This window comes from Triturus cristatus, chromosome 3_1 (assembly GCF_964204655.1).
Source record: "Triturus cristatus chromosome 3_1, aTriCri1.1, whole genome shotgun sequence".
NCBI lineage: Eukaryota > Metazoa > Chordata > Amphibia > Caudata > Salamandridae > Triturus > Triturus cristatus.
In genome coordinates this window covers 1,181,160,568-1,181,184,857 of record NC_140583.1, presented here as the reverse complement: position 1 = coordinate 1,181,184,857, position 24,290 = coordinate 1,181,160,568, and the positions used below count along the sequence as shown (strand labels likewise).

Genomic DNA, 24,290 nt, shown 5'->3' with positions numbered 1-24,290 from the left:
GACAGGCAGTGAAGTTGGCAAACCCCATGCCACCATCATAGACAAGAGTATCTGCTGCAGGGGAATTGGCTAAGCCAGGGTCCCCCTGTGTTCCCCAAGTAAACCCACCCAAATTTTTGGGGGCACTCCCACCACCTGGGGGATTACTGCTGACAGTAATAGGTGGTGTGACAGGAGTAATTGGAGGAACAGTTTTGTTTGTAGCCCTTGGGCAACTGCTGTCAGTTTTCCAATGCCCAGGAGTTTTACACTCATGGCAGTAAGGCTTTTTAGCTGTGGTAGAGGAGGGAGCTTGGGACCCACCACCCTGTGTGGAGTTTTGGGGCCCTGAGGAAGATTTCTCTTTTGCTTTATCCCCACCCTTCTCTTGAGGCTTGGTGGTATCTTTCTTTTGGTCACCACCCTGGTTTTTAGGCCTGATCCTGGTCCTGACCCATTTATCTGCCCTCTTTCCCAATTCTTGGGGAGAGGTCAAATCTGAGTCTACCAGGTGTTGATGGAGAAGCTGGTTTTGACAATTACTTAAAATCTGCTCTCTCATCATCAAATTGTACAATCCTGTATAATCAGACACCTTACTTCCCAGCAACCAACCCTCCAAAGCCTTAGTTGCACATTCCACATATTCAGACCAGTCCTGAGTCTGTGTCTTTTGGGTGTCTCTGAACATTAACCTGTACTGTTCAGTGGTTAAGCCTAACCCATCAACCAGAACACTCTTCAGGACTCTGTAGTTTCTGACATCCTCTTCTCTAACAGTGAGGAGTCTGTCTCTGCCTCTTCCTTCAAAGGAGAGCCAGAGGATTGCTGCCCACTGGTCTTCAGGAACCTGCTGTACTTTGCAGGCTCTCTCAAGAGCAGTTATCCATTTGTGGATGTCATCCCCACTTTTGTAGGGGGGCACAACCTTAGACAGGTTCCTATTATCAAAGACCCTATCTTTGTCCTTAGGGACAATGCTGCCACCAGTGGGTATAGACCCACTCTCTCTAGGTTGCCTAGCCTTCCTCAGTTTTTCTTCCATCAGGGCTACTTCTAGCTCCTGCTTCCTGATCCTCAGCTGGGCTTCCTGCATTCTGGCCTCGTGTTCCCTCCTCTGAGGGGTGGTCATCCTTTTCCTGGAGTGACCTTGAGAGCCTCTAGAGCCATGAGAAGCATTGGAGTCACCTGAGCGCTTCCTTTGCCTCCCAAGCCCTGTGTTAAGTCCACTGGGGAGATCCAATGGGGTGAACCCATTGTCAGTCCCCAATAGTCTTAGTTTAGCTGGGCCAAGTATAATACTTGGCACTGGGCTAGTTCTCCCTTCATCATCACTACTTTCTGTATCCTCACCACTTTCCTCCCCTGTAGTATGGTTCTCATCTAAGGGATGGCTATTGGAACTGGGTACCTCTGTAGTATCTTCAGAAGGGGGGCCTCCTGTTCCTGACCCTAAGGGGGCTAACTGGGAAGCTTTCTTGAGTGCTCTCTGATTCTCATCATTCTGTAAGAGCTCTCTGAGCTCAGCAGAGTTTGGGTTCTTGGGCTGTTTAAGGCCTCTAAGAGTTGCCAAATGCCTGAGCTCATTCTGATTAAGGGTAGCAAAGCTGGATGTTGCCCTCTGGGGGTCACTCTCAACAGAGATGGGTACAGTGGACCCCTCTGCCCCAGCCATTGCTCTTAAGTGTGGGTGGATGTGTTGCAATCTACCTACACTTGTGTTTACCTACTAAACCTATCTAGTAGTTGTAGTCAGGGTGTGCTACTCCCTTTGCTCTACAACAACTAAGTTCAGTAGAACTTATGTATATCTAATCTTGTTTTATATGTACCTACAGGTACCTATGTGATCTTTCAATTGGTAACCAAGAGATTACAATGGTAAAACACAGCAAGCTCAAATCCCACCGCTGCCACCAATGTGAGAAGTTGGCCTGGTATATGCTGTTCACTAGTTCTAGTGACCACCTTGTACCATGCCAAGCAACCCTTAGGCAAAAGAGACTTGGAGCATGGCAACGGCAGAGTGAGGCCAATCACTGCATGGTTGTATAACAAACCATACAGTAATTGGTCATAAGAGCTCCGTCTACGACGATAGAACCTCCTACCCTCGCACTAAGCGAGGCCTGCTAACGGGTTTCAGAGCCAATCCAGACACTGCTTTCTTGCTGTCATACGAGTACAGCATGAGACCAGTGCCTGGATTGACTTGAGCTGGCACAGTTAGCACTCATTATGAGAGGGGGGGGGGGGGGGGTGGAGGAGAGATACTGTTGTGATTCTGCCCGGCTCCCTAATTGAGCATGTAAGAGACACCTCAATTGCGCATGTCGGGTTGGGTACACAACAGCTGCCGTCCAACCTGACATGCGCGCTGACAGCCTGCCACTTTCTCAAGAGTGACTGTGGTGGGGGTGCAAGCAACAGCGCAGCGTAAGGTGAGCCTGCCCATGTGTGAATATGACTCGCTATCAATTATTTTTAAGCCCTTACCACCTTCCTCAGGAAAAACGAACTAACAACTGAACCGGTCCACGGCTGGAAAAAAGCTGATGGCCGCAGGCAGAATTCTTTTTTATTGCATTTTTAAATTTAATACTGGGGATTGGGGGGCCACATATCTAGTGGGGCAATGCGCCCCAGCGCTCTCATGGAGGAACCGCCCCTGGTGCTCTCATAGATGGAGATTGGGTCAGAGCAAGTTTGGTTTCCTCAAGATCAAAAGAGAGGTAAGTAAAGGCTTCAGTGTCGGGGCATGCATCTACAATAAGAGTTAAGATTGCTGACCTTCAGAAGACTCCTCAAGACCTGGCTTTTCGAGCAGTAGCATCTCCCCCCCCCCCCCCAGCGCCTTGAGACCCTCACGGGTAAGTAGTGCGCTTTACAAATGCTATGATTGATTGATTCCCCTGTTTTTGGAAGATTTCCTGAAAATACCTTACTCAGGAGTCTTGGTCGATGTGTACTTCTAAGGAAGGTCCACCATTATCTTTAAAAAAAAAAGGCAAATTAATTACCTTCCAGAAAGCGGTACTGTCACGGAGGGATAAAGCTTGCTTTAGATTTTCCCAGGCCTCCGATTTAAACTGCCTCAGCCTGCTTTCCCTTGCTAGCTTATAAGATTTACTCAACATACAACCATACTCTTTATTTCTAGGTGATATTTTGAGAGCGTTACGAAGGTTTGCAGAGGCAATGGAACAATTTTTATCAAACCACTGATGCGGTGTGATATGTCATGCAGATATCGGGCTAATCAGCTGTGATTTTAGGTAGTTTAAAAGCGTACTGAACACTTCAGTTACCTGCGTTTGGTTCAAGTATGGATCCAGACAGATTTTTATATACTCCTGATTTTCTACACTAAAGCTCGTAAAAAGGGTGGCCACGTCAACCTTATCCCATTTGAAAATAAAGCCATTATTTCTAGCTAGAGTTGGTTTAGGGACTTTAGTACCATTACACATTTTCGAATCCTGCCATGATAAGGCACAGGAAAGCATGGAATGATCACTACATTCTGTAAAATGTGTCTGTAGCTTAGTTAAGCTCGATTTAAGAGTATCAGAAGAGATAATATAATCTAGCGTGAACTGATATTCAGCTCTGCGAAAAGTTGGGAAAAATTGCCGTGTGTGGATCTATTTCATTGTGTAACTCGAATGGCCACTTCATTAAGATACTATTTATAACATTCCTCTGGGTTTCATGATGAAAATGGGGAATAGAGAAATCCCTATGGTCTACGAGTCTGTATAAATCCACAGAACCTCGTGTGCATGTCTTTGTGTTAAAATCTCCCAGACAGATAACTTCTATTAAGTTGTCTAAATGCTGGGGTACCACCTCAGGGTTTTGAAAGTTGTTATTGTAATAGTTCACTAATAATAGATCCCGCATATCATTCCCTTTAATAACCAAAATGTAAAAGTAAGGAGATGTATTTATAAAACTTAAAACGTTAAATGTGACAACGTTAGATATCAATTTGAGTAAACCTCTCTTAGGCCTACTGTGAGAAGTTGGCCTGGTATATGCTGTTCACTAGTTCTAGTGACCACCTTGTACCATGCCAAGCAACCCTTATGGTGTGGTTGTAAGTCAACCTTTTTGGACTAGCTGCCCTAGTGGTAGCGTAGGCTAAGCAGTCTTTGAGGCTAAACTCGTGAAGCGTGTTAAGCAAGCTGTTTTACCAATAGTAACCCCCTTTTATACCAATGAAAGGACACCACACAGATATATATTCAAAATATATATGTATTTATTTCTCAAAGTAACCCCTAGTCTCTTTATGAGCACAGGAGCACAAATCGTCAAACAAGATTATCACAGAATACACAGAAGTTGCACTTTATATGGATAGGCCCTGGTGGCCACTCGAACCATATACTAAAATAGTGGTATAAGTACCACGAACAGAAAAGGGAAAAGGCCTAGGGCCTCTAGAATCGCTGGGCCTACAAGGAGCTAACGTCAGTTAGTGACCAGGAGGTCCACGGGTGGCGTGTGCAGAGCAAATAGTCACACGCGTGCTCCCATAGGTTTCAATGGGTGCGTAAAAAGTACAAAGTTACTGCAAAAGGAATCTTCCGGATGACCTAGGAACTTAAGATTTGGAACACAGGCACTAGAGATGTATTACTACACATGGGCACCGGAGTACCAGCTTTACCTCACCCACAGGAAGCGGGTGCATAGGCCTCAAAGTGCGTCGGGTTTCTTCTATCTGTTCCGTTGAGCCTGGGACAAAGATGCTGCAGGCGGTCGGTCGGGAAGAGATGCAGTGGATCCAAGAGTGGATCGGAGATGTTGAAGACCTGTAAGCAGAGGGGACAGTGTTCACAGTCACTAGCCAGTGACCAGCGTGGCACCAGGTGGGTACCAGGCGAGGTCGGGTGCAAACAGGTGATGAGGGGTAGCTTGTCTCCGCAGCCACGTGGTCCCTGAAGGTCGACGACGTCCAGGAGTCGGCTCACGAGCTGTCCCACGCAGGCTCTCGCTGTCGGCGGTGTCGGCGACTTGATCGAAGCAAACAAGCCTTGGCAAAAGCAATTGCGGGAGGATTCGGAAATTAGCTGTTGGTTCTGACCAGCAAGGTCAGAGGGATTGCTCCTTTGGAGGGAAGCAAGGGCCAGTCTGGAGCAACCAGACCAGCAGTGTATTTCGTAGAGTTCGTCGCCAAGATGGCCACTAGCCAGCGGGCCAGCAACCGGTTAGGCGCGTCGAGTGGCAAAATGCAGAAGGGCCCCACGCAGATCGTGGAGATGCTGGAGGGCTCACCTTTGGTGCAGATGCTGCTCGGGGGTTGGGCTTCTCAGATCCCAAAGCACAACTTGGAGGGAGCCTCGGTTGTTGCACTTGTCAGCTTGTCGTAGTCGTTCCAAGATGGCTGGCTCCACGTGTCTCGGTGCCTCCACGGGTCTCCTCTTTTCAGGGACTGTGGATCGGGCGGTGAGAGGTCTGGAGGTCCAGGTCTTGTCAGTCTCTGGGCTCGGGCTCCGGCGGGAGGCGGCGGCAAAGCAGACGGTGATTCGCTGGATGGTGCTTGCGTTAGCAAGGTGGTCACTCCCTGACCACAGGGGAGATTTTCTTCAGTCTTCTGTGCAGCAGAATGTCGAAGTTCCCGTCTTCTTCTTAGTTTCAAGTTGATTCCAGGATGTCTAAAGTCTTAGGACACAGCTCCTACCTTTATTCGGATTCTAGGGGCCGGACTACCTGCTAGGTCCCTCCCTATGGGTGGGACCAGGAAGGGGGGTGGTTACACCCCCAATCCTTTGTCCAGCTCGCCCCAGGCCCGGGACTGGTGTGCCCCAGGACCGGTTTGAACTGGCATATGCACCGAGGCTCCTTGTGAGCCACAGGCATGTCTGGTTTCTTTCAAGCCCTACCTGACCAATACACAAAATCCTGTCTGGGGTGGTGCATGCACCTCCCTGGCAGGAAACCCTTTGTCCACACCTCCCAAGCTGGAAGGACTCCCAGCAGCAGGAGGGCAGACTTGTGTCTGTGGTGGCAGCATCCATTTTGTGGAGCTGAGGCTATGTCTGATTTTACCCGGGTTTCAGGTACTGTACATGTCGTGTCCCTCTAGAAGGGTGGAATGCTAACCCCGTCGCCAGAATTGGCGAGGGGTTAGTATTCCAATTCGTATGACACCTTACTCGACATGTTTTGATAAAGCCAAACCAAAGTTAGCATTTAACCGCGAGGTTCATAATGCACTTAAGAGTATATGGTATGACGATATCTGGAAACAGTAGAAGGAAGTTGTTCCGACCACTGCAGACAGGCTCAGCTCATGCCAGAGCACCATCTCACATGGAACCAAGCACTCTGCCTTCAGGATTGTTAAGGCCTGCCATAGGAGTGACTTATAGGTTACCAGGTGTCCCATTTAAGGTTAGGTATAGGTATACTACACCTAAGTAAGAGGTGATTACACCAACTTACCCCAGCTGAGTGATCAGCCAGTTGTGTCAGATTGTTAGGCCAAGCCTGGGGTGGCATAATACATGCTTCAGCCCTTGGCAGGCCTTGGGTACACCAATGCCCTGGGTACCTAGTGTACACTGGTACAGGGGCTGACAGGGTGATCCAACCAATTGGGTATGTACCTAGGGTACATGGAGTCCATTTTAAAGAGAGAACAGCCAGGCTGAGATCCTGAATAGCAGGATCTCAGGCCAACTAAGTCGAAAAACCAGCTAGACACTAGGCAAAAATTTGGGGGTAACCATAGTCAGGTATCCACCTTCCTACACAACCCCCCCCCAAACGAAGGGAGATAAGGCTGACCTTGACCAGGTAAGCCTATATTGCCCAAGTGGCCATATAAGGAGGAACCAGCACTGGCATGGTTACCCCCTGTCTCATGGTCCACTAAGCAATCCCTCACCCTAAGGGTATCAGAGGGTCTCCACCATAGGGAATCTCTACCTTTGGTGTGTCTTGGCAAAGTAAAAGGCTGGTGTTGAGATGGAGTACTGAAGTGAGTGTCCTCAAAGTGAGGCCTCACCTTCCTCCAATCCCCCTCCACCATGGATGCCTTTCTTTCCTTAACTGAGTTGCACTGTGCTCTCAGGGTCAGCCTCTGGCTACCTAAAGCTGGAGGCTGGGTCCCTTTTGTGGGCTTACTGGAGGGACAGGTCAGGTCTGGGGCCCTAAGGTCCCATGTTTGCCTGTACCCAACAGAATCCCTCTGGGGGAGGTCCCTAACTACCTGTAAAGGAGATCCCTCAGGAATGTTTTTACCCATCACCTGACTAGGGCTACTAGCCAGGCAATCCTCATTCTTTTGATGGGGGGGTTCTTGTGGACAGGGGCCCTCTTGGGGTCCACTGGCCTCCCTGACCTCTGCAGCCCTGGGCTGACTGAGGCAGGGTAGAGAGAGGCAGGCTACCTGCACCAGACTGGGTCCCACCTTGGAAGGGGCCACTGACATCAGAGGCTCTGCCAGGCCAGGCCTGGCTACCTCTGGGGCAATTCCTTCACAAGGGGTGAGGTCAGCTCCCTGAGGAGGCTGACTTTTTCCTAATGTCTGGGGAGAGGGAGACTTTTCTTCCTCCCCACTACTCTCTGTTTGTGTGGAGTGATCCATAGTTTCAGGCTTCACTACACCTATGTCAGTCTGAGTATAGGCTGAGACCATTACAGCCTTGCCAACCTTTTCAGGGGGGCACTCAGTTTGTGTTTGAGCTGTGACTGTCACAGCTCTGCCAGTCTCTACAGGGACGTCTGTCTGTGCCTGGGCTGTGGCTACCACTGCCCTTCCAACCTTTCCAGGGAGGAAATCTATTTGGACAGGGGTTGTGAATGGCACAACCCCACTACCCTTTTGTGAAAGGCCTACCATTTTAGAATGGGTGTCTTGTTCAACTCCAGCCCAAGCTGAGAGTTCTAAGTCATTCCCCAGTAAGCAGTCTACAGGCAAGGTTGGGGACACTGCCACCCTTTTAGGGCCAGTGACACCTCCCCAGCTGAGACATACCTCTGCCATGGGATGACTGTTCTGTTTGCCATCAATGTTGGTCACCTGGTAGGAGAAACCAGGCAAAAGCTGCTCAGAGGGAACTAGCCAATGGGCCACCATTGTGATGCTAGCTCCAGTGTCTCTGTAGGCCTCAGCTTTTGTACCATTGATGTAGGGCTCCTGTCTGTACCTACCCAAAGTGTTGGGACAGGCAGTGAAGTTGGCAAACCCCATGCCACCATCATAGACAAGAGTATCTGCTGCAGGGGAATTGGCTAAGCCAGGGTCCCCCTGTGTTCCCCAAGTAAACCCACCCAAATTTTTGGGGGCACTCCCACCACCTGGGGGATTACTGCTGACAGTAATAGGTGGTGTGACAGGAGTAATTGGAGGAACAGTTTTGTTTGTAGCCCTTGGGCAACTGCTGTCAGTTTTCCAATGCCCAGGAGTTTTACACTCATGGCAGTAAGGCTTTTTAGCTGTGGTAGAGGAGGGAGCTTGGGACCCACCACCCTGTGTGGAGTTTTGGGGCCCTGAGGAAGATTTCTCTTTTGCTTTATCCCCACCCTTCTCTTGAGGCTTGGTGGTATCTTTCTTTTGGTCACCACCCTGGTTTTTAGGCCTGATCCTGGTCCTGACCCATTTATCTGCCCTCTTTCCCAATTCTTGGGGAGAGGTCAAATCTGAGTCTACCAGGTGTTGATGGAGAAGCTGGTTTTGACAATTACTTAAAATCTGCTCTCTCATCATCAAATTGTACAATCCTGTATAATCAGACACCTTACTTCCCAGCAACCAACCCTCCAAAGCCTTAGTTGCACATTCCACATATTCAGACCAGTCCTGAGTCTGTGTCTTTTGGGTGTCTCTGAACATTAACCTGTACTGTTCAGTGGTTAAGCCTAACCCATCAACCAGAACACTCTTCAGGACTCTGTAGTTTCTGACATCCTCTTCTCTAACAGTGAGGAGTCTGTCTCTGCCTCTTCCTTCAAAGGAGAGCCAGAGGATTGCTGCCCACTGGTCTTCAGGAACCTGCTGTACTTTGCAGGCTCTCTCAAGAGCAGTTATCCATTTGTGGATGTCATCCCCACTTTTGTAGGGGGGCACAACCTTAGACAGGTTCCTATTATCAAAGACCCTATCTTTGTCCTTAGGGACAATGCTGCCACCAGTGGGTATAGACCCACTCTCTCTAGGTTGCCTAGCCTTCCTCAGTTTTTCTTCCATCAGGGCTACTTCTAGCTCCTGCTTCCTGATCCTCAGCTGGGCTTCCTGCATTCTGGCCTCGTGTTCCCTCCTCTGAGGGGTGGTCATCCTTTTCCTGGAGTGACCTTGAGAGCCTCTAGAGCCATGAGAAGCATTGGAGTCACCTGAGCGCTTCCTTTGCCTCCCAAGCCCTGTGTTAAGTCCACTGGGGAGATCCAATGGGGTGAACCCATTGTCAGTCCCCAATAGTCTTAGTTTAGCTGGGCCAAGTATAATACTTGGCACTGGGCTAGTTCTCCCTTCATCATCACTACTTTCTGTATCCTCACCACTTTCCTCCCCTGTAGTATGGTTCTCATCTAAGGGATGGCTATTGGAACTGGGTACCTCTGTAGTATCTTCAGAAGGGGGGCCTCCTGTTCCTGACCCTAAGGGGGCTAACTGGGAAGCTTTCTTGAGTGCTCTCTGATTCTCATCATTCTGTAAGAGCTCTCTGAGCTCAGCAGAGTTTGGGTTCTTGGGCTGTTTAAGGCCTCTAAGAGTTGCCAAATGCCTGAGCTCATTCTGATTAAGGGTAGCAAAGCTGGATGTTGCCCTCTGGGGGTCACTCTCAACAGAGATGGGTACAGTGGACCCCTCTGCCCCAGCCATTGCTCTTAAGTGTGGGTGGATGTGTTGCAATCTACCTACACTTGTGTTTACCTACTAAACCTATCTAGTAGTTGTAGTCAGGGTGTGCTACTCCCTTTGCTCTACAACAACTAAGTTCAGTAGAACTTATGTATATCTAATCTTGTTTTATATGTACCTACAGGTACCTATGTGATCTTTCAATTGGTAACCAAGAGATTACAATGGTAAAACACAGCAAGCTCAAATCCCACCGCTGCCACCAATGTGAGAAGTTGGCCTGGTATATGCTGTTCACTAGTTCTAGTGACCACCTTGTACCATGCCAAGCAACCCTTATGGTGTGGTTGTAAGTCAACCTTTTTGGACTAGCTGCCCTAGTGGTAGCGTAGGCTAAGCAGTCTTTGAGGCTAAACTCGTGAAGCGTGTTAAGCAAGCTGTTTTACCAATAGTAACCCCCTTTTATACCAATGAAAGGACACCACACAGATATATATTCAAAATATATATGTATTTATTTCTCAAAGTAACCCCTAGTCTCTTTATGAGCACAGGAGCACAAATCGTCAAACAAGATTATCACAGAATACACAGAAGTTGCACTTTATATGGATAGGCCCTGGTGGCCACTCGAACCATATACTAAAATAGTGGTATAAGTACCACGAACAGAAAAGGGAAAAGGCCTAGGGCCTCTAGAATCGCTGGGCCTACAAGGAGCTAACGTCAGTTAGTGACCAGGAGGTCCACGGGTGGCGTGTGCAGAGCAAATAGTCACACGCGTGCTCCCATAGGTTTCAATGGGTGCGTAAAAAGTACAAAGTTACTGCAAAAGGAATCTTCCGGATGACCTAGGAACTTAAGATTTGGAACACAGGCACTAGAGATGTATTACTACACATGGGCACCGGAGTACCAGCTTTACCTCACCCACAGGAAGCGGGTGCATAGGCCTCAAAGTGCGTCGGGTTTCTTCTATCTGTTCCGTTGAGCCTGGGACAAAGATGCTGCAGGCGGTCGGTCGGGAAGAGATGCAGTGGATCCAAGAGTGGATCGGAGATGTTGAAGACCTGTAAGCAGAGGGGACAGTGTTCACAGTCACTAGCCAGTGACCAGCGTGGCACCAGGTGGGTACCAGGCGAGGTCGGGTGCAAACAGGTGATGAGGGGTAGCTTGTCTCCGCAGCCACGTGGTCCCTGAAGGTCGACGACGTCCAGGAGTCGGCTCACGAGCTGTCCCACGCAGGCTCGCGGTGTCGGCGACTTGATCGAAGCAAACAAGCCTTGGCAAAAGCAATTGCAGGAGGATTCGGAAATTAGCTGTTGGTTCTGACCAGCAAGGTCAGAGGGATTGCTCCTTTGGAGGGAAGCAAGGGCCAGTCTGGAGCAACCAGACCAGCAGTGTATTTCGTAGAGTTCGTCGCCAAGATGGCCACTAGCCAGCGGGCCAGCAACCGGTTAGGCGCGTCGAGTGGCAAAATGCAGAAGGGCCCCACGCAGATCGTGGAGATGCTGGAGGGCTCACCTTTGGTGCAGATGCTGCTCGGGGGTTGGGCTTCTCAGATCCCAAAGCACAACTTGGAGGGAGCCTCGGTTGTTGCACTTGTCAGCTTGTCGTAGTCGTTCCAAGATGGCTGGCTCCACGTGTCTCGGTGCCTCCACGGGTCTCCTCTTTTCAGGGACTGTGGATCGGGCGGTGAGAGGTCTGGAGGTCCAGGTCTTGTCAGTCTCTGGGCTCGGGCTCCGGCGGGAGGCGGCGGCAAAGCAGACGGTGATTCGCTGGATGGTGCTTGCGTTAGCAAGGTGGTCACTCCCTGACCACAGGGGAGATTTTCTTCAGTCTTCTGTGCAGCAGAATGTCGAAGTTCCCGTCTTCTTCTTAGTTTCAAGTTGATTCCAGGATGTCTAAAGTCTTAGGACACAGCTCCTACCTTTATTCGGATTCTAGGGGCCGGACTACCTGCTAGGTCCCTCCCTATGGGTGGGACCAGGAAGGGGGGTGGTTACACCCCCAATCCTTTGTCCAGCTCGCCCCAGGCCCGGGACTGGTGTGCCCCAGGACCGGTTTGAACTGGCATATGCACCGAGGCTCCTTGTGAGCCACAGGCATGTCTGGTTTCTTTCAAGCCCTACCTGACCAATACACAAAATCCTGTCTGGGGTGGTGCATGCACCTCCCCTGGCAGGAAACCCTTTGTCCACACCTCCCAAGCTGGAAGGACTCCCAGCAGCAGGAGGGCAGACTTGTGTCTGTGGTGGCAGCATCCATTTTGTGGAGCTGAGGCTATGTCTGATTTTACCCGGGTTTCAGGTACTGTACATGTCGTGTCCCTCTAGAAGGGTGGAATGCTAACCCCGTCGCCAGAATTGGCGAGGGGTTAGTATTCCAATTCGTATGACACCTTACTCGACATGTTTTGATAAAGCCAAACCAAAGTTAGCATTTAACCGCGAGGTTCATAATGCACTTAAGAGTATATGGTATGACGATATCTGGAAACAGTAGAAGGAAGTTGTTCCGACCACTGCAGACAGGCTCAGCTCATGCCAGAGCACCATCTCACATGGAACCAAGCACTCTGCCTTCAGGATTGTTAAGGCCTGCCATAGGAGTGACTTATAGGTTACCAGGTGTCCCATTTAAGGTTAGGTATAGGTATACTACACCTAAGTAAGAGGTGATTACACCAACTTACCCCAGCTGAGTGATCAGCCAGTTGTGTCAGATTGTTAGGCCAAGCCTGGGGTGGCATAATACATGCTTCAGCCCTTGGCAGGCCTTGGGTACACCAATGCCCTGGGTACCTAGTGTACACTGGTACAGGGGCTGACAGGGTGATCCAACCAATTGGGTATGTACCTAGGGTACATGGAGTCCATTTTAAAGAGAGAACAGCCAGGCTGAGATCCTGAATAGCAGGATCTCAGGCCAACTAAGTCGAAAAACCAGCTAGACACTAGGCAAAAATTTGGGGGTAACCATAGTCAGGTATCCACCTTCCTACACCTACTCCTTGGAGAGGGCAAGGCTGCAGTTTGAAACGACCGATACCCATTAATAAAAACTGATGCGATCTCCCAGGTTTCTTGTATACTAATAATCAAAAAATTGGCCAAGGTAGTGAGCCACTCCTCGTTATTCTGCTTGTTACTGTAGCCTGCTATATTCCAGGGCAAACAAGAGTAAACTAGATTATCTACGCCCAAAGTATGAACCTTGGTAACCCCTTGGGAAGGATCAAAGAGATCTAAATCAGTACAACTCCGCTGTTCTGTTTCCCTCTGTGAGGACGGTGTAACACCATTTACCTCAACCCCTTCACACTCTATTCGGGATAACATCTGGGGTTTCTGGTCATTAACCACTTGTAAATCGCAGGAATCCAGGCCTGATAATGAAGCGAACCTATTAGCTGTGCAAAGGTTCATGTGATCATACAACGAAGGCCTGTTAGCATTTATGAAGCGATCCGGGGCTGTGATTGAGACCTGTTCATAGTGAGAAGTCGATGCTTTGTAGAAAAAACCCAGGGATGCAGAAAAGATCTTGGTCACTATTTGGGGGCTAATAGGGGCTGAGAAAGAAAGTCTCTTACAAGTTGTGGGCAATCAAAATTCAAGACGAAACAATCGCCCTCGTATACCTTTGGGGATGGACCAACCCATGGGGTTCTAACGCGTCATTTTTAGATTATTGTGAATGAGGTACCCAGGCCTGGTATAATTGGAAAGCCAATGGCGCAATTTGACCATAGACTGAATGGTGGATTCTCTCTGTGATGGTCTGAGCACTGAAACATTTACCAAAACTAAGTCAAAAGGAAAGACCAAGGGCAGAAGGTTAAGGGTTTGAAGTTTAAATTCCCTATGATTCTGCATAGATTCACTGTGGGTGTTTTTGGTGCGAGTATGGGTGATGTCACCAAAACCCTCCAATGGTTAATAACTAATCTGTTCTAACATACAGACAAAGGGCCTGAAGAGGTCTCATTTCAGGGCCTTGCCGTTGGTGTCGGAACAACCCCGCCTGCTGTGTACTAGATGCCAAAGCAAGCCCAAATTTACCCACTGCTGGGGACCTTACAGTGTGGGAATAAGAGATGCTGGCAGTGGGGGGATTATTAGTGGTTTGTGGAAAGTGGTAATTCGAAAAGATTGGCTGTGTGTGAGCTCTGGATTTAACATAGGAGTTAATCTAGCGCAAATATCCTCAAGAGGGGGCCAGGGACCGCAACAGTTCAAAACTGTCCACACTAGGCTTGGCGCTAATTTGTAAAGGTGTCGATTTCCTTGGTTTCTTTGGTTTGGAGGAGGGAGGTTCCCTTATGAGGTCCTTTCTTCCTCTTGCAGCTTGTGGTCAATAAGGTGATCGGCTTCTCTACGATGGGCAGGTTAAGAGGAAAGGGAGTGTCATTAGCGGGTGAAGGTGCAATTGATGGCTAATTACTGCAAAGAATCCCTGAATAACAGTGTTAACATTAGGCTCAGTGAAGATAGCGGTAAGCAAACCTTCAGACCCATCTTGAGCACCGTCCCTCAAAGAGAGTCTTCGCTCCGCCAAGGCGATCTCCACAGAAATTTCGTTAGTCGCTTTAGTTAGAAACGAGTCAATGGTGGATATGGTTAACCCTGGGGTAGGTGTAGTGATTATCTTCTTCTTACCCATCCTAGGGTGACCAACTGGCATTGGTGCAAATTCAGGACAGTGAGTGTAAAAATTCAGGACACAGGGTCAAAATTCAGGACACAAATTCAGGACAGGAGGTCAAAATTCAGGACAAAACTTCAGGACAATAGGTAAGTTTTACAGACACATCGGAGGAGGTCGTGCAATAGTATAGAAGTAAGCCCAGCCATATCCAAACATATTCAACCATTTACAAACCTATCCATCATGTATCCTTCCATCTATCATTTCACTCATCCATCCCTTCATCCATCCTTTCACTCATCCATCCATTATCCATCCATCCACCCTTTCACCCTATCCATCTGTACACTCATCCATCCACTCTTCTACCCATCCATCCATTTACCCTTTCACCCATCCAGCCATCCTTTCACTTACTCATCCATCCACCCAGTCACTCATCCTTCCACCCATCCACCCTTTCAGTCATCCATCCATCCATCCTCCCTTTCTCTCTCCATCGACCCTTTAACTTAGCCTTCCTTCCTTCCTTCCATCCATCCATCCGCCCACCCATCTACTCATCCACTCATGAATCCATCCATTGACCCTATCACTCATCCATCCTTTCTCTCATCCATTTATCCTTTCACTCCTTCACTCATCTATTCATCCTTTTGTCCACCAACCCTCCCTTTCACTCACTCATCCATCCTTACATCCACCCTTTCACTCATCCGTCCATTCATTCACCCTTGCACTTATCAATTCATCAATCCATCCATCATTTCACTCATCCATCCACCCACTCTCATCATCCACCTTTTCACTCATCCATCCACTCACTCATCAATCCATCCTTACTCTCTCATTATCCATCTATTCAATCTTTCATTCATCCATTCACCCTTTCACTAATTCATCCAACCATCCACCCATCCCTTCACTTACCCACTCGCTCACCTTTTCTTATTAATTTTGAGCTGAGCCTTTTTGAGAAGAGGCCCATCAAGAACTTCATTCTCGCTGCAGGAGCCATTCCAGGACTGGGACAGAAACCACCCAGGGCGGATACAGGATCCACCACAGGGGGGGGACAGGAGCCATCACAGGGAGGGGGGGGACAGGAGCCACCACATGGGGGGACAGGAGTCATCACTGGGGGGGGAGGCAGGAGCCATCACAGGAGGGGCGAACAGGCTCCACCAGGGTGGGCACAGGGGTGGGCATGCAGTATTCTAGTATCATCTTGGTCTATTCCAGGGTGGGGTAGGGCTCCTCACCCCCTCCTGGATAAGGCAACGAGAGACAGGCTCTCTTTCTAAAATGTTAGTTTTGCCATCCCCCACTGTGATGTACGGTACTTAAAGGAGATTCTCTAAGAGAACTGATTTAACTGATTGTCCTCCATACTTTGTTAATCAGCGTGGGTGCGATTGTGCCATTTCTTTATTTTATTACATTATAGACTGCATGTTTGAGGAACCGAGGTTTGCTTACAATTTAGTAACAGTAATTAAGCTCTGTGAAGAGAACCAGTGCTGCCTCGGTGTACTCAGGTCGGTTCTACGATTTTTGGGGCCCTGGGCAGAAAGGGACTGTGTGCCCCTGTAAATTGCAGAGACATGAGGCATTCAGGGCTGTTTGCATCTGAATAGATGACACTGAAGCTGCAGCCCCTCCCTCTCAGTCCCCTTCAAGCATCTCTTAACAGCTAATCAAGGGCTGAAGGTGTGAGGGTTGCCATCCCGCTGTGCCTCCAATGCTGCTGGGGATCTGAGCTTTGGTACTGCATCGGAATTTGTTACACCCGACCACAGCAACATCGGAGTCAAGCAGGGAGGTGGGTGGAAGCTGTGCCGGCTTTAGGGTGGTGCGATCGGTGTCCGGTTAAAATTACGGACAAATGGCGTCCGTTAAAGAATCCTTCACGGACAACGGACAGACGGCCGAAATTACGGACTGTCCGTGAAATTTACGGACGGTTGGTCACCCTAACCCATCCTGATCCAAGTATCAGACTGCACAGGACAGGGCAGGTGTCAGAGGTTAGAGAGGTGGCCCAGCCCAGCCTTTTCCGAGCTCCGACTGACGTGGACAGGCCCACCCTTGGCACAGGCTTTGCCGGGGCACATCCCGCACTGTAGGGCCACGACATGCTTTTATGCGCGTGTCCAGAAAACAGGAAGCAGTGGCGGGGGAGATGAGAGTTTTGGTCCTCTCCCAGCAGGGCTTTGTGATGCAGGGCTCACCTCTCGGCTGACGGAGCTTCAATATGAAGTGAAACGGTGCTCAACAGAGGATAATTGGGTGAAAAGAATACTGGCTGGAGTGGAGAGAATGGACACTTTGCCAGTGAGCCTGATGTTGGGCCCGTCTGGGGCACCATAGTCCCTATATAGTGCAATAGGTAGGAAAGGTTTCTTGAGAAACCCACCACTTTGGTGGCTAACCCTTTCATAAATATAAGATGCGATACGTCCATGAGGCACTGAATGGAGGGGTGGCAGTGCCACCTTGGGGGGAGCTATTCCCTGGAGGTATCACCTTACAGGAGGATTATGAGCAATTTGTAGTAGGCATGGGCCAGTTTATGAAGTTTGCCAAGCTAGCCAAGACGATTAGGGAGATATGGACGGGATTTCCCTCTGCCCCAGCACTATCACAAATACTAAAAGTAATTGGAAAAAAGGTCCACGGGGAGAGTGGTATCCCAACTTTGTGCAGCGTTAAAACAAGACAGGTTTCCAGTGGTTCTAAAAGCAAGCCTGAAATGGGAGGAAGATTTACAAAACCCACTGACAGACAGGAGTGGAGAGATACTTGTGACCAGATGAAAAGAGCATCCAGAAACGCAAGATTCAAACTGCTGTATTTTTATGTGCTACCCATCTCATGCCTCCCAGACTGCATTGTATCTACCCCCTCAGAAGCATGCCCAAGATTCCAGTCTAGAAATGAGTTACATTCATATGGTCTGGAGCTGTGACAAGGTAGTGCACTATTGGATGGAGGTCATTGAACGGATGTATGACGTTACAACGCACACTTTTACAACGCATGCACTTACAACGCATTTTTTACAACGCATAATCCATTACAACGCATGACATTACAACGCATGACACTACAACGCATTTTTAAAAACTACCTTTACAACGCATTTCCATTACAACGCATACTACCTTTACAACGCATACCATTACAACGCATAATATTAAATTGCATTTAAGGTAAGTATTAGATAGTATAGGGGTAAAAGTTACTTTTCTAACTCCAGGGGGTGCAACAGTAGGGTAAGTGTTGGATAGTATAGGGGTAAAAATTACTATTCTAACTCCAGGGGGTGCAACAGTAGGGTAAGTGTTGGATAGTATAGGGGTAAAAATTACTATTCTAACTCCAGGTGGTGCAACAGTGGGGTAAGTGTTGGATAGTATAGGGGTAAAAATTACTATTCTAACTCCAGGGGGTGCATCAGTAGGGTAAGTGTTGGATAGTATAGGGGTAACAATTACTATTCTAACTCCAGGGGGTGCAACAGTAGGGTAAGTGTTGGATAGTATAGGGGTAAAAATTACTATTCTAACTCCAGGGGGTGCAACAGTAGGGTAAGTGTTGGATAGTATAGGGGTAAAAATTACTATTCTAACTCCAGGTGGTGCAACAGTGGGGTAAGTGTTGGATAGTATAGGGGTAAAAATTACTATTCTAACTCCAGGGGGTGCATCAGTAGGGTAAGTGTTGGATAGTATAGGGGTAACAATTACTATTCTAACTCCAGGGGGTGCAACAGTAGGGTAAGTGTTGGATAGTATAGGGGTAAAAATTACTATTCTAACTCCAGGGGGTGCAACAGTAGGGTAAGTGTTGGATAGTATAGGGGTAAAAATTACTATTCTAACTCCAGGGGGTGCAACAGTAGGGTAAGTGTTGGATAGTATAGGAGTAAAAATTACTATTCTAACTCCAGGGGGTGCAACAGTAGGGTAAGTGTTGGATAGTATAGGGGTAAAAATTACTATTCTAACTCCAGGGGGTGCAACAGTAGGGTAAGTGTTGGATAGAATAGGGGTAAAAATTACTATTCTAACTCCAGGGGGTGCAACAGTAGGGTAAGTGTTGGATAGTATAGGGGTAAAAATTACTATTCTAACTCCAGGGGGTGCAACAGTAGGGTAAGTGTTGGATAGTGTAGTGTAATATTATGCGTTGTAATGGTATGCGTTGTAATGGTAGTATGCGTTGTAATGGAATGCGTTGTAAAGGTAGTTTTTAAAAATGCGTTGTAGTGTCATGCGTTGTAATGTCATGCGTTGTAATGGATTATGCGTTGTAAAAAATGCGTTGTAAAGGTAGTGCGTTGTAAAGGTAGTGCGTTGTAAAGGTTGTTCCCCTCATTGAACGGTTGAGGGTTGGATCCAAGACACTAGTGGAGCTCTCGGTTAACCAGTGTATTTTGGGGCTAGTTCATCCCCCCTCCCCCACGTATATAAAGATACAAAAAAAACTTTTTGCAATGCTGGGGGTTTCTTTTGGCAAACAATGCATTGCCATCCGCTTGCTAGAGAATGTTGGACCGTCGCTGCCCGCATGGTTGAAGGATGGGAGGAGTGGGCACTAGCAGAGGAACGCCGAATGAGGGAAGTGCACACACAAAATTTTTTGAAGATGACTCTATGGTGTGGGCCGATTTGTTACATAATCTGCTGGTCCCCACACTGGTTGGAATGGCCTATTAAGGAGGGGTTGAAACGTCAGCTCTGCTGTGTGACCTATCCCCCTTCAGACTCACTATGTCAAGTCAAGTCAAAAGATTTATATAGCGCGCTACATACCCAGAGGGTCTCAAGGCGCTTGTAGAAGGGTGGGGAGTTACTTGTCGAATATCCACGTTTTGAGTTGCTTTCTGAATGCTAGGTGGTTCTGAGTAAGGCGAAGGTGAGTGGGAAGTGAGTTCCAAGTTTTAGCTGCTAGGTAGGAGAAGGATCTACCTCCCATGGTGGTTTTGTTGATGCGAGGTACAGTGGCAAGGGCTTGGTTGGAGGATCGTAGCTGGCGGGAGGGGGTGTAGAAGGATAGTCGTGTGTTGAGGCATTCGGGTCCGATTTCGTAGAGTGCTTTGTGTGCGTGGGTTAGGAGCCGGAAAGTGATCCTCTTATTGACGGGGAGCCAGTGGAGGTTTTTCAGGTGATCAGAGATGTGTTCTTTACGCGGGATGTCTAATATGAGCCTGGCTGAGGCGTTCTGGATGCGTTGTAGTTTTTTCTGGAGTTTTGCGGTGGTGCCGGCGTAGAGGGTGTTTCCGTAGTCCAGTCGGCTCGTGACCAGAGCGTGGGTGACTGTTTTTCTAGTTTCGGTAGGGATCCAGCGAAATGTTTTTTTGAGCATGCGAAGAATGTTGAAGCAAGATGAAGAAACGGCGTTGACTTGTCTGTTCATCGAGAGTGAGGAATCCAGGATGACGCCCAGGTTCCGTGCATGGTCCGTCGGGATGGGTGCTTTTCCAAGGGCCTCTGGCCACCAAGAGTCGTCCCAGGCGGAGGGGGAGGTACCTAAGATGAGGACTTCTGTTTTGTCTGAGTTCAGTTTCAGACGGCTGTGCTTCATCCATTCGGCTACTTCTTTCATTCCTTCGTGTAGGTTGGTTTTGGCCGTGTTAGGGTCTCTGGTGAGTGATAGGATCAGTTGAGTGTCGTCGGCGTAGGAGATGATGTTGAGGTTATGTTGGCGTGTGATGGCCGCGAGGGGGCTCATGTAAACGTTGAAGAGGGTGGGACTGAGTGAGGACCCTTGAGGTACGCCGCAGATGACTTCAGTGGCCTCCGACTTGAATGGTGGAAGGCGGACTCTCTGGGTTCTTCCGGAGAGGAACGAGGTGATCCATTCCAGTGCTTTTCCTTGGATTCCGATGTTTTTGAGGCGCTGTAGAAGGGTGCTATGGCAGACTGTGTCGAAGGCTGCGGAGAGGTCGAGGAGGATGAGGGCGACTGTGTCTCCATTGTCCAGTAGAGTTCGAATGTCGTCTGTTGCTGCGATGAGGGTGGTTTCGGTGCTGTGCTTGGCTCGGAAGCCGGACTGTGAGGAGTCGAGGGATTTGGTGGTTTCGGGGAATGCGGCGAGCTGGTTGTTGACAGCTTTCTCGATGACTTTGGCCGGGAATGGAAGGAGTGAGATAGGGCGATAGTTTTTGAGTTCGGTGGGGTCAGCTGTGGGTTTCTTCAGGAGGGCGCTGAGTTCGGCATGTTTCCAGCTTTCCGGGAAGGTTGCGGAGTTGAGGGAGCAGTTGATGACGTCTCGGAGGTGCGGTGCAATAATGGAGTCTGCTTTGTTAAAGATGTGGTGAGGGCAAGGGTCTGTGGGGGATCCTGAGTGGATAGAGTTTATCAGACGGATGGTGTCCTCAGTGGAGATTGGCTTCCAGTCATTGAGGATGTTCAGGGGGGGTGGGGGTCCTGCAGGGGATTGGGTGGGTTGGTCTTCGGGTTGGTTGTCGAAGCTGTTGTGGATGTCTGCAATTTTGTTGTGGAAGAATGAGGCTAGGGAGTCGCAGAGGGCTTGAGAGGGGGTGATGTCGTTGGAGTTGGCCGAGGGGTTGGTAAATTCCTTGACGATGTTGAATAATTCCTTGCTGTTGTGGGCGTTGTTATCTAGACGGTCCTTGAGGGCTGCTTTCTTGGCATTTCGGATTAGTTGGTGGTGTATGCGGGTGGCGTTTTTGAAGGCGTCCTTGGTGCTGGTGGTTGGGTCTTTTTTCCAGGCCTTCGAGGGAGCGACAGAGTTTCTTGGATTTCTTAAGATCATCGTTGAACCAGGAGGCCTTCTTGCTGCCTAGTTTGATTTGTCGTTTTTTCAGTGGTGCTAGGATGTCGGCGCTGTTGGATAACCATTGGGTGATGTTGGTGGCTGCTTGGTCTGGGTTTGAGGAGTGGGCGGGGGGCCTTTGAAGAAGCGATGAGGAGATCTGGTCGATGGTGATTTTGTTCCAGTTTCTTTGCAGAGTGGGTTGGGGGTGGTTGTTGGATGTGGGCTTGTTGTAGGTGAAGTGAACGCAGCTGTGGTCAGTCCAAAGGAGAGCTGTGGTGTGGCTGAAGGAAACATGCTTGCTGGAGGTGAAGATAGGGTCGAGTGTGTGACCTGCGATGTGGGTGGGGGTAGTGACAAGTTGTTTAAGTCCGAGGTTTGCGAGGTTGTCCAAAGGGTGGTGGTGTTGCGGTCGTTGTTCTTTTCAAGGTGAAAGTTGAGGTCTCCCAAAAGGATGTAGTCCTCGGAGGGGAGCGCGTGTGGAGTGATGAAGTCCGTGATGTCTTCACTAAATTGTGCGCGGTGTCCTGGTAGCCTGTAAAGGAGGGTGCCTCTGAGTGTGGTCTTGGGGTCGATGTGGATCTGGAAGTGAAGGTGTTCAGAGTTGGCGAGATTGACGTCTGAGCTGGTTGAGATGAGGATGGATTTCTTATGGACGATAGCGATGCCTCCTCCTGTGTGGCCGGTACGGTCCTTGCGAATGATCTTATAGCCTTCCGGGATGGCAATGGTGATGTCTGGGGCTGAAGAGGCATTCATCCATGTTTCTGTTAGGAAGGCGACGTCCGGAGAGATGGTGTCGAGTAGATTCCAGAGGTCAATGGCGTGCCTGTGGACCGAGCGGGTGTTGAGCAGGATGCATTGTAGGTAGTTGGGATCGGATATCTGTTGTGTGTTCGTAGATGAGGAGTTGTTCTTGGTGCCGTCGAACTTGCAGGAGTAGCAGGAAAAGGGTCCATGGGTGTGTCCAGGAGCCGCTTGGACGCAGTTGGGGGAACGGCCGGGGTTAAGGGCTAGGAGGGTGGTGGCATCGTAAGTAATGCGGGAGGGGTGGGCATTACGAGGACCAGGGGCTCTGGCGCTGGGCGTGGTCCAGGCGCGGACGGGCGTAGACGGGCTTACCTTTGGCGCACCTTCGGCGCGAATGGGGCGCGATCGCTGCGCGTGAACGCTGCGCGCAAAAGCCACTGTCATAAGTGGATAGTTGAAGGGGAGGGGCGAGGCAGGCTCAGCTGGGAGGCGGGAGCGTGATTGGAGGGACGGGCTAGGACGTCACAGGAAGCAAATGGCTGCAACAACAACAAACACTTAACGCAGGGAGAGGTTGGGGCGAGCAGTGGGGCGCAATGATCAAAATATATATTTTATAAAAGAAATGGCTGACATAGAGTAGCGCTATGAGCACAGCACATTAAGAGTGACAGGCGGCGCTATGAAATTGGGCACAGAGCAAACACAGAGCAGCAATCACAAAGCAGCAAAGCAGCGCTGAGGACAGAGCGAGTCAAATGCACAATGCGGCGCTATGGTAGTCCAGCTGAAGAATGCAGATATTACAAGCAGCGTGGGAGAAGCGCTACGATACCCAGCAGGAGAACAGAGGGGAGCAACCGGATCTGCACGAGTCAGGACGGTCACAGCTCTCGGGGGGGAGGGGTCGGTCTAATCTATCTGTGGGAGGCAGGCTCAGCTGGGAGGCGGGAGCGTGATTGGAGGGACGGGCTAGGACGTCACAGGAAGCAAATGGCTGCAACAACAACAAACACTTAACGCAAGAAGAATCTCTCCCATATGGATAGGTATTTATGAATTGGAGGCCTTATTCTCCACTTGTGCCCAGAGATGATGAGGACATTTCAGATATCATCCCCTATTTTCAGCTGAAAAAATTTAGTTGATTTTTGTACCCTAGGCATGCTGCATCTGATATTCAGACTCAATGCCAATCCAGTCTGTTGGCCAACATCTGTATATATTTTGGCTTTTGGGTCATGTTCTACTCCCCCTACAATCGGGATTGTTCACAAATGGAAATAAAATACATATATTTGTTTTAAAGGCAAACTAATACCTGGGCTTTGAAGGAACTTGAACAATCTGCTCATCTTCAGATGTAGATTCCTCGTTCTCTTCACTGCTTTCACATTCAACATCTGGGGGATTTCCAAGCATTTCAGCAGCACGGGACTTCTATCGGATATACAAATGAGCACATGGTTAATGATATTTACTTTGATATCCAACTCTCAGCTATGTAACGTGGCACAGCATACAAGTGCACTTCTTGCGAGGTCACCAGCATCTTTAACAAAACTATGAGATGATAAAACCCTACAAAAGGAATCAGAACATACCTTTGGAATTCAATACTTCACTGGCATGACTTATGCTTCGCAAATGTTGCCAAATCTTTAGAGATTCACAAATTCATAAGTGTTGCAACAAATTTCCATGATGGCTTTTGTCTTTCTGAGAAATGGTATTAAAGGTTGAAGCCTTGTCAGTGGACCAGAACACGAATTCCTAATTGTGGAAGCTCTATGTTATCTAAACAGGAGCCGCATGTTGGGAACAGACTATTTCTGTGGCAAGGAGGGCAAGTTATTTGCCTTCAATAACGCTCTTTCTGGTGGATACTGTAACAGCAGATTCCTCACATTGTGAAAATTCACCAAGCATCAGACTGGATCCGGAAACTCAAAAGCAATACTCCTGTGTGCCAGTAGGTGGCAAGGTGTGGCTCAGAGCCAACATTGTTTCTCTGGAAATGAATATAGGTGCATATCAGCGCCATCCATGTGTGCAGACATTAGTTGCTTTTGTAGGCTGTTCATGCCCTTAGACCCAGAGGACATCAACAGATTGGCATGACCAGTGTGTAGCTCTTGAGTGGGACCTTTTTCGATGGAGAAGAATCCATTCCACTTAAGAGGAGGTGAGAGGATGGTGAGGAATCAGTCGTTAGAGTATCCACCAGGAAGAATGTTACCGAAGGTAAGTAACCTCTTGTCAATAGATAGCAGAGCATACTTCTCCAAGTGGGGGTGTATGTCTGTACAATGGTTCA

General features: G+C 48.9%; 1 protein-coding gene across 2 annotated transcripts in view; it reads right to left on the bottom strand.

Moving 5' to 3' along the window:
* The window catches only part of SRPRA (SRP receptor subunit alpha), a 1,746,362-nt gene that overhangs the window by 1,302,030 nt on the left and 420,042 nt on the right, over nucleotides 1-24,290 (bottom strand). For both annotated transcript variants that reach the window (XM_085646110.1, XM_085646111.1), the window contains exon 7: nucleotides 23,295-23,413. In XM_085646110.1, coding sequence (XP_085502236.1) covers nucleotides 23,295-23,413 — 119 coding nt within the window. The remainder of the gene's footprint in view (nucleotides 1-23,294; nucleotides 23,414-24,290) is intronic.